Source organism: Coccinella septempunctata, chromosome 1, assembly GCF_907165205.1.
Source record: "Coccinella septempunctata chromosome 1, icCocSept1.1, whole genome shotgun sequence".
Classification (NCBI taxonomy): domain Eukaryota; kingdom Metazoa; phylum Arthropoda; class Insecta; order Coleoptera; family Coccinellidae; genus Coccinella; species Coccinella septempunctata.
Genome location: NC_058189.1, coordinates 45,486,745 through 45,501,965, shown reverse-complemented (window position 1 = coordinate 45,501,965; position 15,221 = coordinate 45,486,745). Strand labels below are relative to the sequence as shown.

General features: G+C 37.3%; 1 protein-coding gene across 6 annotated transcripts in view; it reads right to left on the bottom strand.

The window, feature by feature from the left end:
* Positions 1-57: 57 nt before the first annotated feature.
* LOC123309797 (ankyrin-3-like) overlaps positions 58-15,221 on the bottom strand; it is a 224,506-nt gene continuing 209,342 nt past the window's right edge. For 2 of the 6 annotated variants that reach the window (XM_044893076.1, XM_044893068.1), the window contains 5 exons: positions 6,544-14,556; positions 6,295-6,342; positions 6,055-6,159; positions 3,819-3,861; positions 58-848 (listed from right to left, as the gene is read on the bottom strand). In XM_044893076.1, coding sequence (XP_044749011.1) covers positions 773-848; positions 3,819-3,861; positions 6,055-6,159; positions 6,295-6,342; positions 6,544-14,556 — 8,285 coding nt within the window. In that variant the 3' untranslated portion in view covers positions 58-772. The remainder of the gene's footprint in view (positions 849-3,818; positions 3,862-6,054; positions 6,160-6,294; positions 6,343-6,543; positions 14,557-15,221) is intronic. The other 4 variants (XM_044893083.1, XM_044893099.1, XM_044893091.1 and 1 more) reach the window with 2 other exon arrangements.

Sequence of the window (15,221 nt, the reverse complement as noted above, 5' to 3'; positions counted from 1 at the left end):
GAACGAAATTGTACAAATAGTGATAGATAGGCAATGGTTTATCATTAATGATAGTAGTCTGTATTGAAAGCTTTATTTTGATACACATAATACATGTTCACAATAAAGGAATTGGTACAGGTTTCTCTGATAAGAATGCAGGGAAAAGCCACTAACCCGTGCTCTATCTTTTTCAGAGAAAATAGTTATCCAATGAATAGTAATCTGAAACTATTACACATTCATAAATATCCATGAATTCTGTTTTATTAATTTATACATAAGTCCAGTAGAAAAAACTAACAATGATTATTCAAAACAGATGTAAACTAACAAAATATTTATTATCAAAAAACACTTTCATCGTTAGTTTGAACTACAAATCATCATTAGTTTTGGGTCATCTATATTCAATTCACTATAAAGTTCGGAATATTATACATCAATTGGTCATGAAAAATTAACAGAATTTCAATGATATCGATCACAATTATAGTGTCTAAAGCAATGTCAATGTATAATAAAAATAAATAAAATATCTCATTACACTACCATATTCTGAAAATATTATTTCACAAATATTAGCAATATAGGCAAATTCTCCTTATAAAGGCTCTCATTTTTCACCACATAGTCCAAAACTCCTTTTCATTCATCGTTTTCAAGCGGCAATATAAGTTAAGCAAAGCGGATTATATAGTTTGGTGTTAACAATTCCTCAACAATGAAACAAAGTTGAAATGGCTCAGCCAGTTTTGTGATATAAATTAACGTTGATGTGTTGGAAACGAATTCACTTCTTGCTTGCCTCTTCCATTTCTTTGAGTAGTTCCTTCATTTCACTGGAAAGTTGATGTTGATCGAAAGGTCTGAAAATCAGAAGAAAATCACTGAAAAATTCATGAATAGAATAGCAGATATGAAACTCAAAACAAAGGGTAAATATCCGACTATAAATTTTCTTGCCTATCCGTAGAGAACTTGTATTTTGAAAATCTCACATGAGATAATGTGAACAATAATAATCAGAATAAACCATGAGGTCTTACAGGGTAAGTCTTTGACTCGTACAAATATTTTAACAGTAGATTGTTGAGGTCGAAAGAAACACTTTTTTCCTATACCATTTTCTTATTCGGCCCTGTTAAGAAGAAATAGGCATTTTGAGTTTTCAAAATGAGCTGTGGTACCCCTAAAAAGACAAAATTACCTTCAGAATAACTAGCTAAATCTGTGACACTACATATCTGTTGATCTTTTAAACAGAGTTGTATTCAGCCAAAGTACCCAATTTTTCAAATTTCACAGAAACTTTTTAATTTTTAATATATCACTCGAAAACAGCACATTATACAAAAAAATATAAGGAACACTGTTATTTTACAACACCTTCAAATAGTCATTAGATAGCGTGTGACTTAGTTTCAGTAGTTGGTTTTTCGAATTTTGGGTATTTTTATGGTACGTAACGTTCATAATGAGAAAACTGCAAGAAGTTGGTGACATCTTGTGCACGAAAAAAATTAATCAAATCGATGAAAAACTGTATGCCGAAATTCATTTAATTCAATAAAACCGTTTGTGAGAGAACTGAAAACAACATTTTTCAGGGTTTTCCAACAGCCTGTAACTTTTGAACAGAGCCGATTCGACAAAAATGGTAAAAGAATAAAGTGTTCCTTCTGACCTCAAGAATACTTTTAAAATAGTCGGAAGAGCCAAAGACTCACCCTTTACAGTTCGCTATCGATCGAATTTGTCGAGCAGAAAAAAATTGGTCGTTATTTTTTTTAGTCCAGTTTGCTGAAAATTCTCCAAAGAATTTTTCTGTTTGAAAAACTATTACCGAGACTATTACACTTCAAATGACCCCACTAGAAAAAGAACTATACCGGATCCATTATAGGTACCGCACCGACACTGTTATGTACCGTACATAGTCTACCCTGAAAACATTATTGCCGATAATCTGAAAACATTTAATACCATCATAAAACTTACTAACAACATAGTCTTTCTATGGAGGGGTTCGGTAATGTGTCTACGTCTGGATCCGGTATTAGAATCTTAAGGCTAATTTATTGGAACTCCACATTCATGTCAATTTCTGTCATATGGTAATGTGAATTTCCAGGAACATGTACAGAGTAGGCAGAATCGATGATACTTGAACTACAACTGCTCAATCCTAAAGCTATGAACTCACTAGTAGACTTTTTTGCGATATGGTCTCTGAGATATATCTCAGATTGACGATTGTCTATGTAGACATGACTATAGACCACTCCTCGTCTACGGTCTCGTTGTGAGACCAAATACGTACGGTCTAGTCTAAAGCCTTGTACTCAACAGAAGAGATGCTGCGAGATTTTGTTCTCCGAGACGTGTATCGCGTTGTCTATACATATAGACCAAAGCTCGTCTATGGTCTCCCGATAGAAATGGGAGACTTGAGACACATATGTATAATTACTCTGGAATGTTATTTCAATGGACCTCTTCATGAACCATGGAAAAACGTTTCCATTTAAAATTATACAGCCCCACGAGGTTTTGGCAACGTTTGAAGCAAGCAGCTACTTTGTTGCAACGTCACATTTCGGTCACGTGGAATTAATTTAAGAAAAGTTAATGAAACACCATGTATATCAATAAGAATTAATTCAGATGCATACCATCCGCTGATATGAAAGCAGCGTTACGATCTGAGTTGAATTAGCCAATTTGCCATTGTCAGGGCAACTAAATGGAGAACGTTCCTCCGAAGCAGAGCAGATGATGACCATGGTTTCGGTCTCATTTGAACTCGTCAGAGCAAAACAGCTTCGTCTCAGATGGAAAAACGTTTTATTCCAGTCAAATGAGACTGGTTCCATGGTCAGCATCTGCTCTTTTTCGGCGGAACGTTCCCCCTTGCCATTTCGTTGTCTTGACGATGGCGAATTAGCTAATTCAATTCAGATCGTAACACTTGATGTTGATATTCATATTGGCCGGTGGTATGCATCTGAATTAATTCTTATTATTGTATTCATTGCCTCCCTGTTAAGAAGTGATTATTCTTCATTACCCTGTATATTGTTACACTGCTATAAAGATACCAATTCTTTATTGTGGTAGGTACAATGGCCAACTCTGTAAATACCTACTTCAATGTAATATTTATTTGGTTTAGTTTCTTTTAGATTCGACATTCACAGAGCATATGCATCAATTTATAAAGATAATTTATAGCAGGTGATAAGATAATATAATTCTGCCGGGGCGGCAAAATTTCATTTTACCGGGACGGTAAGATGACTGGCGGCCCTGGTTAGGCCAATCTGTAGATTACCCCGGACAAACAGACAAAAATTCACAACGACTTGATTATTTCTACATAACGCGCTGATAACACAACAAACTGAAAAAAGTAGGATATTTATAGACAGGCACTCCAATTTCATGAATCTATTAGTATTATGATATTATGATTTCCATAGTGCGGTCGCTAGACGAGACCATGTTTATAGACATATCGCACAACATGTGAATACAAGGTTTAAGATACAGCGGAATATGAATTGAGGTTATCTTTTTTCGGGGAAAACATAATGCAAGTGTATTCAGAAAAGAGTTTCATTTCTGTGATTAATACATTGAAGGAAAATCAACGGCGTGCAGACAAATTATTGAATTGTGAAAAAATAAATTCGGAAAACTGATCCAATGCTAGTAGCCACCTTATGAAAGCAGGGTGTCTCCCAAAGAGTTACTTTTTCAAGATTCAATAATCTCTCTAGACGAAATCCAGATAACTTTTTATTAGATTAGGATCCTTCATTCGAATAGAAATTTACCTGACTAGTTCGTCTTCTATTCCCGATGACAATGATTGTTGATCTGAAATAAGAGGGCAGTCAGTACCTATCAATAATAACTTATAAAAGTACCAGGAAACATGCGTTCACGAATATCATATATATATATATAAGTATTTTTAAAGGGGTGGTACTTAAAAATTTCATGTGCACATTCCATATCGAAAGAAGTTACATACTCATTTGAACACAGCATGAGCCCAAAATAAGAAAGAAAAAACATCAATATTTATGACCCCGTATCCATCTACAGCAGACCCTGAAGAATTTGAATGAAAAATGATAAGTTGTGGCTAATGAAATATCAATTTTCGCACAATAACACATTCGATAGAACGTATTTCTATGGAAAATGTAAAATGATGTGGACGATTTGAAAAAATACCATTCATTCCTATTGACTGGTGATTTTCGGTAGTTCGATACACTATTCATCTAGTTATGAAGGAAATTATGGTGACTCGAACATTTTATTAAATTCTCCAAGCAAAAATATCTGGAATTCAAATTCTAACATTTTCATTCCAGGTAGCAGGAACATGTTTAGTCTATTTTTTTTTTTTAGAAATGTTGTACAAAATCAAATACTTCCTTTTCTGATCTTATCCTTTCAGGTATTCTGGGTGTCCCAGAATTAATGGGGATGAATTCGAATATAGGTTCAGTACCTCAAAATAAGACGAAAAGTTTCTATGGAGTCATGCGCGGAAACGCTCCGTTGAAGAGAAACGTCCCTTCAAAGATGACGACTTGATAATGGATTTCTAAATTTTTGTAGAGGGACAGAGATAAACAAATGAAATTTTGCAGTGGCATTCTTCAAATAGAGATGCACCTTAAACTAATTTTTCTCCCGATTCCCCATAGCTACAGAGGGGTGCAATTGGTAACCTTTTTTACTTTTGCACCATAACTCTTCATTCAAGTTCAACAAAAAATATGCATTGAAAGGCCGATTATTTCTGGAAAATTTATAGGCTGTTAACTATGTCCTTAAAAAATAAATTAGTTCCTTTGGTCTGTTTTTGAACATCAAATCGATATTTTCGTCATATGAAAAAATTCTTCGCATTATTTAGCACAAATCAGGTTAACGCAACGAAGTTAATCGTTAATAATATGTGGTTGGTTAAACTGTCATTCGAAATCAAAAAAGGGTAGATCCTAAGCAACGAGACAAGATCATGACGGTTTTATAATGTTGTTAGTAAACAGAGGACATATTTCATTTTTTACATTGCACGATTAATACTCAACAAACAATAAAGTTATCAAATTAAATTGTGTCTTCAATTTTTGTTGATGATTATCGATGCATTTGAAAAGTTATGATAGAAAATACAAAAGGGTTGTCGATGTTACTCCTTTCTAGCTATGAGGGATGAATGAGAAAATTAGTTTCAGGTGCATCCCTTTTCCAAAAATACTTCAGAAAAATTTCATTTGTTGATCTTGGTCCCACTTTGAAGAAAATTTTTTAAATCCATAACCAAGTCTTCATCTTTCAAGCAACCTAACTATTCAACGGAGCGTTTTAAGACATACCTGCATGGCAAGTTTTCGTCTTACTTTGTAGTTCTGAATCTATATCCAAATTCATTCCCATGTATCCTGGGACACCCTGTATATTTTTGTACAGACTGAATCTATGACTAATTGATATTTCATTCGATGTTTTTGGACATGACTCATACTTTATTAACCAAAAACATTGCAATAATTCTCTGTTTATTGTTTCATTTGAAACGGGATTTATTCCTATGGAATTGAGAAAAAGTTCATTATATTTTCAGCAATTTCGCTATCAAGCTCATGGTTTGATATTCTCAATCGAATTCATAACTGTGCATCACGAAGAAGTGATCGCTTGAGAGGAATACTATTTATTCTATTTTACTCATTGAAAGGTATATTAATTACAATATATAATTATAATTATTGATGAAAGTCAACCGAGAGTTGAAAATTGCATTCATTGAGTAGGTATCAACAAACTTCTCAATTAATTCTTTCTTCCATTGGAAAATCCCATCATCTGTGAAACATTACATACGACAAAAAAATTAAATATCGAGTATGTGAATAATATTTGAGGTGATGAAACGAAAAACCATTATACAAGATGCGATTCAAATCCAGAAGCAGAGAAGGAACATTTATAAAATGTGAGAATTTGTTTGGATCAGTGAAACACGAATTTCAAATTCCTAGGTACCATCTTCGTTCAAATAAAAGCGCCAGTCGTGTTCTCTTGGATCCACTTCGGTTTGGTCGTCTACACTGATGTCATATCTCAGTGGTCTTCTACGGAAGGCTTGTGCTACATTTGAAACAAAGTCGTATAACTCACTATTCACTATTGAATTGATCGCATTGAAGAAAACTGTGAATTATTGTATTGGTAAAAAAAATTTAAGAAGCCTTTGTGGAAAGAAAATTCAAGATAAGTGCTCACCTTTCGAAGAAGATGTATCACAGGGATCGGAAGGTTGAGATGTTTCACCTGTAGAAATACAACGAAAGTTATGAATAGTGTTTAAACATTAAATCGGTTATCATAGTCCACTGCATGCATAAACGTCAACAAAAATGAGCTGTTAAAAAAGAAAAATGTTTTATTATTCCTATGATTTACATTAAAACGGAAAGGCCCAAGCGAAATTATTATAAATCAATAGATTATTTTTGTCCTGATAAAACGAACCTGTCACTGTTTTTGTTAATGTTGTTAGTTGGGGGGGACACATTTCGAACTTTCGACTAATCGAGAGGTCTTCTTCTTCGGTACGAATCGCTTTGCTCAAAGTTGCTGCTTCATCTTCCGACTTGACGATGAAACGTTTTTGGACTATCCTTCTGGTGTGAATATTTCCATCCGCGTCGACTTCCTCAGTCTCGTGGATTTCCTCCTCATTTTCGCCGAAATCTTTGATGAACTGCTCTAATTTCTCATCCGCGTCTTCACCATGGAATGTAACTTTTCTTACTTCTACTGGCATTTGTACCCTTCTATGAATAGTATGAGAGAACGCTGGATCGTCACTTGGTTCAATCACTTCAGTCACGTAAGGCATGGAAGATTCTTCAAAGAATTCCGTGGTTATGTTTCTTCCGGACGATGTGGTTCCTTCGTCAAACCAAACTTTACGTACTGCTGCTGCTATGTCTACATTTTCTCTGGGAATATTCGGGTCTATAGTGTCTGTTGAAGACACCATCGTGTTGGATCCACCACTTGTGAAACTTCCAGAAAATACTGAGTCTGTTTCATATTGGTATGTGGCATGTGTCGCGGTTGAGCTGGTAGGTTCTAAGCTGTCGGTACTACCTAGCATCAACTCATGTAATTGTTCGTCAACGTCGTCTCTGACAGATGAACTGAAATCTTTTCCGGTGTCTGAACTGCTATGATCTGCGAATATCTTCTGGTCGTCATCTTCCAATGAATCTATCTGTGGTCTGGTGCTAACAGCCGCTGCTATTTCGAGTGAATCACTACAAACCATATTGCTGCCCTCTGTTTTATTGTCCATACTGTCTGTAGTGATATTCTTACTGAGTTGATTGTTGAATTCTATAGAATCCGTGCTGGCCGTCATAACGTCCTGGCCTACGTTCTTCTGATCCAAACTGTCAGTACTTCCATATTGAATGGGTTTATTTTGGTCCAGGTCCAGTGAGTCCGTGGACGCAACCATTGGATCGTCGTCCTTCCACGCGGTCTGGGTGGTGGATTTGGCCAGTGGTGCGTCGAGATCCAGATCTGGGACCTTTGATACTTCTTCGATCGAATCTCCTCGACCCAGGGATTCTGTTTTTTCAGCCTCCTTTAGATCTGTGAATCTCTCGACGTTGTTTTGCGCCTGCCTTATTATCTCGTCGATTTCGAACATGCGCTTTTCGTAATCTTCTTCATCAGATTCCGTCAGTTTGCTTTTATCAGTCGCGTCTTTCTCGTTTGTGTCTGGTACGATCTCCTGACTTTCATCGATCTGGGAAAGTAACTCTTCTTCCTCTTTGACTTTTATTTCAGTTCTGTGTGCTGCGATGCAGGCTTTCTCCAAACCTTCGAATTCTTTGAGGGAACTAACGGAAATATCGTCTCCTTGACCTTTATGGGAGTAATAACGGGTTTTGAAACTACCATTGCTCGTGGATTCTTGAGATCCAGAGCCGTGATACATTTTTTTGGTTTCTAATGACATTGCCCGTTCGAGATTCTCAAATTCTTGTAAACTGGACATGGAAATGTCATCGTGTTCTCCAGATCTTGTGAAGTACCTTCTGCCAGCTAATACATCATATTCTGGTGTACTGGAATAAGAATCCTTGATGCTTCCCAAACTACCACCAGATTCCTTCTGGGAACCTAGACTTCCGATTCGACTGGATGCCAAATCGATATCATTAATATCTTCCTCTTTAATATCTTCCAGAGGTCCTCTTTCGAATTCCATTTCATAACCATACCCTGCGGCCGCCATGGCTGCTTGATCGCCATGAAATTGTTGCTCTATCCATTTTCTATTTGCTTCTAATTCTTGGTCGTACCTAGATCCATAATCCTTCGTCGCCGCATCTCCTTTCGCTTGGGGAGGGCTGTCTTCGAATTCAAATTCTAACTCGTAATTTGTGTCTGGTGGGAAATATTTCAACTCTGTCATTTTTGTGAGTGGCGTTGGATCTGATCTAGCTAAATACGCATCTAATTCTTCATCCCTTTTCTTACGCGATTTAGGTTTTGTCTGAATCGCCATACTTTTTCCTTCCGAATCCATCTCGCTTGCTTCTTTTCCTATTTCTTCGATCACGACGAAATCATCGATGATGTCGGGTTTTTCCACCAATTCGAAAGAATCGCTGTTTGGCGAATCAGAAGTTCGCTCTTCTTCATTCGAACATTGCTCAACCGAACCGATGTCCTTCGTTGTTTTTTCCTCCACGACACTTTTTTCTTGTGGTTTCACTATTTCTGTCTCGCATAAATTATCTTCGAGGCTGTCTGGCTCCTCCATAACTTTGTCTTCAGTTTCGACTTCATGCTGTTGTTCGATTTCTGCGTCGTTAGGAGCTGGGGATTCAGTATCACTCTTTCGACTTTCTCGTTCCATTTCTTCGCGCTCAATTTCAAGCTCTGGATACCTGAATTTACTCTCATCGAGAGGGGCCATGTGTTCTGTAACTTTGATGTCGGGTATTGATCCAGGACTTGCATCTCTGATTTGCTGGGCTCTCTCAATCCTTTCTCTTTTAGCGAGCTCTCTTGCTTCCGATTCGATTTTTTCGGCATCGATGTCCTCTATGATTGGACAAATTTGTTTGATTTTATGAACTGGAGAAATATGAGCTACCATGCTGAAAGCAGCTTCCGCTTCAGCTTCTTCGAAGCTCGATTTTTCACTCGATGTACTACTTGATTTTCCATGAGAATCTCTTCTTTCGCTTGATTCTCTCCTAAGGGATAAATCCATGGCCTTTTCATGACTCTGCTTTTCCGAACTTTCAATGAAAACTTTCGTATCGTGACCATCTTCACTATCCTGTGAGTGAAGTGTTACTTCGAAAAGTTTTTGGGGCTCTGATGTTTTGACAACGCCATGTATTAACGTTGGAATAAATGAAGTGCTGTCTTGACGGCGATGTCCTTTTCTCTTCAATTCTTCATGATTCGGCCTTTGGGCCTCAGTCGAAGAAGATACCGTTTCAGTGGTTACTTGACTACATACACTCGATATTCCGTTGGTGGTGATGGTCGCAGATAGAATTGTTACAGATTCAATGGGTTCTTTAAGAACCGAATTCGTTGAGGTTGAGGAGTCTGTTAACACAACATTATCTGGCGTCCTTGTTAAAATATCATCTTCCAGACTCATATGATCGGAAAATGCAGAAGTTATGCTTTCTTCGGGTCCCCCAGATTCAGTTCTTGATAATTCTATTACAGTAGGCAATTGAGCGCTTGAAGTACTGGAGAGACTCACGCTCAGAGCGCTTCCATCATCGATACTAGTACCAAACTTTTCCTCGATGTCGTTCGATTCCATTTGTGGCGAATCTGTTGCGAGAACTCGAGGTTCTGGTTGGAATGTCATCTCGTGAGAGCGTTTCATTTTAGGTGGGATATCTACAGCCCCTGTAGAATGTGTGGGAGAGTACTGATTAACTGCTTCTTCTGATATGGGCTCCTGGTTTTCGAATTCTGATGTTTGCCAAAGATCGTCGCCTTCAAACATCTGTTGATCGACCATATCCATGTCACCTTCTAGGTCACTATTTGTAGGAACCAATGTTTCTGAAGTTTCTGATACTTCAATACTAGCAAGATTTCCTGAGCTTTCACTCTCAATACTCATCATACTCTGTTTTGAGCTCAAACTGCTTATTGCAGTATGATATTCTCCGGATGTTACTTGAGATTTCATCGATATTTCCTGAGAATTCAGAGCAGATTCATATTCTGAAGAACCTGTGGGTACTATTCCTTCCAGATCGGACGAACATGGTCTGCTCTTACTGTCGATCTCGAAGCTATGGTAATGACTCTCTCCCGAGCTAGAATAAGTTTCTAGGTCTATGCCGGATTTTCTATCTGCCTTTCTAGCACTACTCTCTTCATGTTTCTTGGATTTTCTGAATACAACTTCTGTGGAAATTTCAGAGTCCAATTTTTTACCGGATGAACAAGTGGAGTATATATCTTCTGGTGTTTTACTTGAGCTGACACTCGACTTAGAGTCGGAGCTTGATGTGCGTTTGATGCTCTCCTTATTGTTATCCTTGTCGATATGTTCAGGCTCTTCCGTTGAATATTTTTCTGTTTGTTTCAGGTCTTCAGAATCAATATCTGATTGAAGTTTCGTTATATCTGCACTACCATCAATAGACTCCTCAGTTTTCTTTTCGTCCTTAACTTGTGATTCAACTGGAAGTTTCTCTGTAGTCAGGGAGTATGTTGAAATGACTGCGTCGTCTGGTGTTTTTATAGAATCTTCGATTTTTTCTGTTGGTTCTGGGATATCGAGATCATCTGTGACGTTCTCATCTTCTTCCAGTATAACATCTTTTCTCTCTATGAAAGATTTTTCACTTGCCATCTGCTCATCTGCGGTCTGTTTCTTATCAATTGTCTTGGTCGGTAGTGATATGTCACTACTATCTTTGATAACCTGGTCTTCCACTAAAGAATCGTAAACATTTTTCAAATGATCACTATATTCGGCCTCCAATTGTCCCATTTGTTGTTGGAGAACATTTGAATAGTCATAATCCGTTTCGCTGTATCGAAGGTCTTCATCGGTTATTTCCATACTGGAAGCTTGAGTGTCACCCCGACTCAATTTTGATATTTGTCTTTTTCGTCTCTCGAGCACCGATTCAACCAATTCGACTTCTCTTTGATCAAGTCCTTTCGTCTCTGCCAGTTCTTTCAAGTAATCTGACACATGTTTTTCTGAATCTAAAGATTCGCTTTTGCTAGAAAGTCCCTTATTGAAGTTTTCAACTTTTTGAAGTTCTAATTCGATTTCTTCGATCAAAGAGTTAGCAATTATTTTCGCTTCTTCTGGATCTACTTTTTGCTGATGCAAGCTCTCTAATATGATTTTCTTCATATCGTCATGACTATCAAGTTCAAACTTGTGGGAAGGCAATGAATCCGATGGTTCTTGATCTAACTTTTCTGATTCTAAATTTGTCTCGTCTGTTGTGATATCGTCATTAATTTTATCAGACATGGAGTCTGTTTTTGTGTCTATGGATTCTCTCTTGCAGGAAGTTGCTAAACTTGATAGTTTCTCTTCTTTCAGCATTTCAGACTCGATTGATACTTCCCATACTGTATTCTCGATATTCTCTTGAGGTTGGTTTATCACTGTATACTCGGATATCATTTCTGTTTTCGTAATACCTGAAAATAGCTCTGGAGCACTTGACGTTACAACTCTTTCTGTATCTCCTGCATTATTTTTTTCTATGGACGAATATTCCTCCGTATATAGTCCTGTCTCTTCAGAAAGTTCTTCGGAAGTTTTTTGATACTGATTACTGATCAGATGTACTTCAGATGTAGGCTTCGTTTCTGATTGAATACCTTCTTGGTTGTCTTTTGAGCTTGCAATTTCTTGATCAAGTATGTTTTTCTTCTCGGTACAACTGACTTGTTCAATTTCTTTTTTTACAGTTGATTCATCTATAATTTCTTCACTTGTTTTAATTTCTGTTGCGATAAGGTGATTTTCTGTGTCGCAATCGATTGTTTTTGGTTCTTCATATTCTATTTTGGTCGAATCCTTATGTTGAGTATCTTCTTCTTTTTCACCATGATGCGTATATTCTGGTGTGCAAGTGCTTTCCTCATCTTCTTTCATAGATCCGACTCTTGAAATTGCGCCTTCAAGAGTTTCTACTGGTATTTTTTCCAATGATGCTACTAAAGTTTCATCTTGTGTTTTTTCATGAATTGTCTTCGAAGGTGAGGAAGGTTCATCATCCTTTGAAATTCCGAATTTCTCAGGGGTTTCGAACTCTCCGAAAACAGCTTGTGTCTTCGAAGAAGATTCAGGTTCTTCCACTTCATGAAGATCTTTATGCTTAGAAGAGAATTGTGATAAATCTGGAATTTCCATTTCACCTGCAGTTATAGTTCCTGATTTCGGCACAGCGTGGTCTACTTGAGGAAAGTGCGTTTCCTCAATTTCTCCTTCAATAGGTTGGATCTGCGTAAATGGATGCTCATGAGTGTCTTGTGTTTGTTGAATATTTTCAGTAGATTCGGTCGCATATTTTTCTTGATATTCGTGTTTCTCGGCTTCCAATTCCTTCGAAACTTCACATTTGATTTTTTCTCCAACATCTGCTTTTTCCTGATTTCCTGTGGTTGACTGGATCGATGTTTCTTTCTTCTCGATGCTTTCGGAAACTTTCTTCTTACAAGGAATTTTAGTTGAAGCTTTTAGTTTTCTGAATTTGTGCATACTTTCCAATCTAGAAACGATGTTCTTCAGATCTTCACTTTCCAAATCGATATCTGCTATACCATCATCCAGAATATTCTCCGCTAAGAGTTTTTCTTCTGCTGCAGTTCTGGAGGGTTCCGACATTGCTCCTACATCTTTGTCTGCGATTTCGTAACTTATTAGTTTAGTTTCTTCGTGAAGGGATATCTGGTTCGCTGAAGTCTCCGATTTCAGTGAAGTGTTTAGTTCTTCGGAAGAAGTAATTGCAATTTCTGATTTTTCGGCTGTATCTGCATCTGGTTGTTCTTGTTTTTCACTTACGAATTCTGATTTCGATGAAATGTGACTTTGTATTTCTTCTGATTTTGCAGTCGATGTTTCCATCTTTACTATTTCTTCTTCCCGATGTGTTGAATTTTTTTCTGATTGTATATCAGCGTGTTCTTTTCTTTCAGCAGATATATCTTGTTCGTGCTCTCCCTGATCGAGTGTTTTTTTCTCATGCTCAGAATGTATCTCTTCAGCTTCTGGATGTTCTGGTACGGGGGTAATTTTTTCAACCTCCTCCAGAACATCTTCATCACTCTCTTCACTTATTCTTCTTTGTTTTCCTGACAAAGTGAAAGTTATTTCAGGTATAGTTTCCTGCATATCGGATTGTTGTTTTTGCTCTGCTGAAAGTGTATGAACTTTTTCTGATTTTTCTGTTTCACTCTTATCAACGTGAATCTCGGCAGTTTCGTCTTTTGAAGCAGTGATACTCCTCTGGCCTTCTTGAGAAACTTCTTCTGAGTATTGTTCGAGTTCAGATTCGAATATTGTATCTGATTTTTCATTCGTTGGAATCTCTTCCAATACCATTGCACTGGTCTCTTCAAGTTTCATTTCAGGGGATGATATGGATTTCCTTTCCGGCGAACCTTCGTCTTCTAGATCTATTGTAAGCTGCTCTTGAATCATTTCTTTTTTGATTTGCTCTTCATAATATTGCTTTCTCAATTTTGTACTTCTGGCGGAAACTTCATATAAATCTTCAGTGGGCAGTGAAGCGGATCGTTCATACCTTGTTCTTTGAGACACCGAAGGAGGTACGAACACGCTCATTTGTCTCTCTCGTATTTGTGGTACTCGGTCTTCAATTTCCGAATCTGAGATATAATGCTCCACGTCGCCACTGTCTGAAATATAACCAGCATTCTCTTCCGCCTGACTACTATTTTCTTCAGTGTCAACACTATCGGACTTCTGAATTTCTTTCGTAGTTTCTTCAACTGCGATGTCCTCTGATTTCTCCTGATCTTCGGGTTTTGATTCCGTACGTGGAAGTAATTTAGTTGGCTCAGAGGGTTCCTTCTCTTTAAGAATTGCGTGATCCTTACCATCTCGAGTTCCTATCACAGGCACCTTCTGGGTTGTTGTTTCTACGACGCTGTGAGAACTTTGTAAAGTTCCTCTTGGTTTGGGTACTGGTGGAGCGCTAATTTCTTGAACTGAATTCCTTTTGGATAAATCAGACGTTTTTTTCGACGGTTCTTTTGCGATATTTTCCCAGAACTTCTTCTTGTCTTGATATGATATATCCTCGGTTTTGTTAGTTTCGTCCAGAAGATCATCTCGAACTGGTGATATTTGTTTTGGTGGTGATTCGACATCTTGTTCATCGCTCTGTTCTTTGGATTTTTGATGTCTCGGTCTTGGCTGAGGAGGTTGGATGTTAGTTGGGAGTTTTTGTGAAGCATCCGTTAGTTCTTTGCAGGAAGTGTCTAAAAAGAGGTTGTTAGTTGTTAGCTGGTTCTAGCAGTACAAAAATCAAACGTTAGTATTTATTAATTGACAATTATAGCGTAAAGCCGAAAAGTGGGACCAAAAATAAAACTTATTACTTACATATACCTCACTGTTTTCTCTCGTTGAAAATATTAATATTGGATTTTGAAAGCCAAAGTTTACTAGTGCCAGATATATTCTGAGAAGATTCGACAACAAGTTATTACATGCATAGAGATTCAAACATATCGGGCCTACATTGGTTTAATCATTGGAAAATACAATTACCTACGTAGTAAGTATTTATGGGAACGCTTTGTATTTCCCTCGACGATGTTTCATTCGTATTTCCATTATCTTTAGTTTTCTCGTTTGATAATTCGTTCTGTTTTTTCGAGTCTTCATCTGAATCGGATTTTCCATTTTCTGATTTTACTCCGAATAATTGGTTGGAGGAGGTGCTGAGCCAACTGAACACAGCGTTCATAATTGGTCCTTTTTGTGGATATGATACGTCATCAAGTGATCTAGTCATCCACAATTTTTCATTGGAATGAGGAAAGCTTTCCTCGTCGATCGAAGTGCGTGAGAAAAACCTCCTGGGATTTATTTCTAGAATTTTCTTGGTAATGGATTGCTGCAGGTATGACTTTTGAGGGGA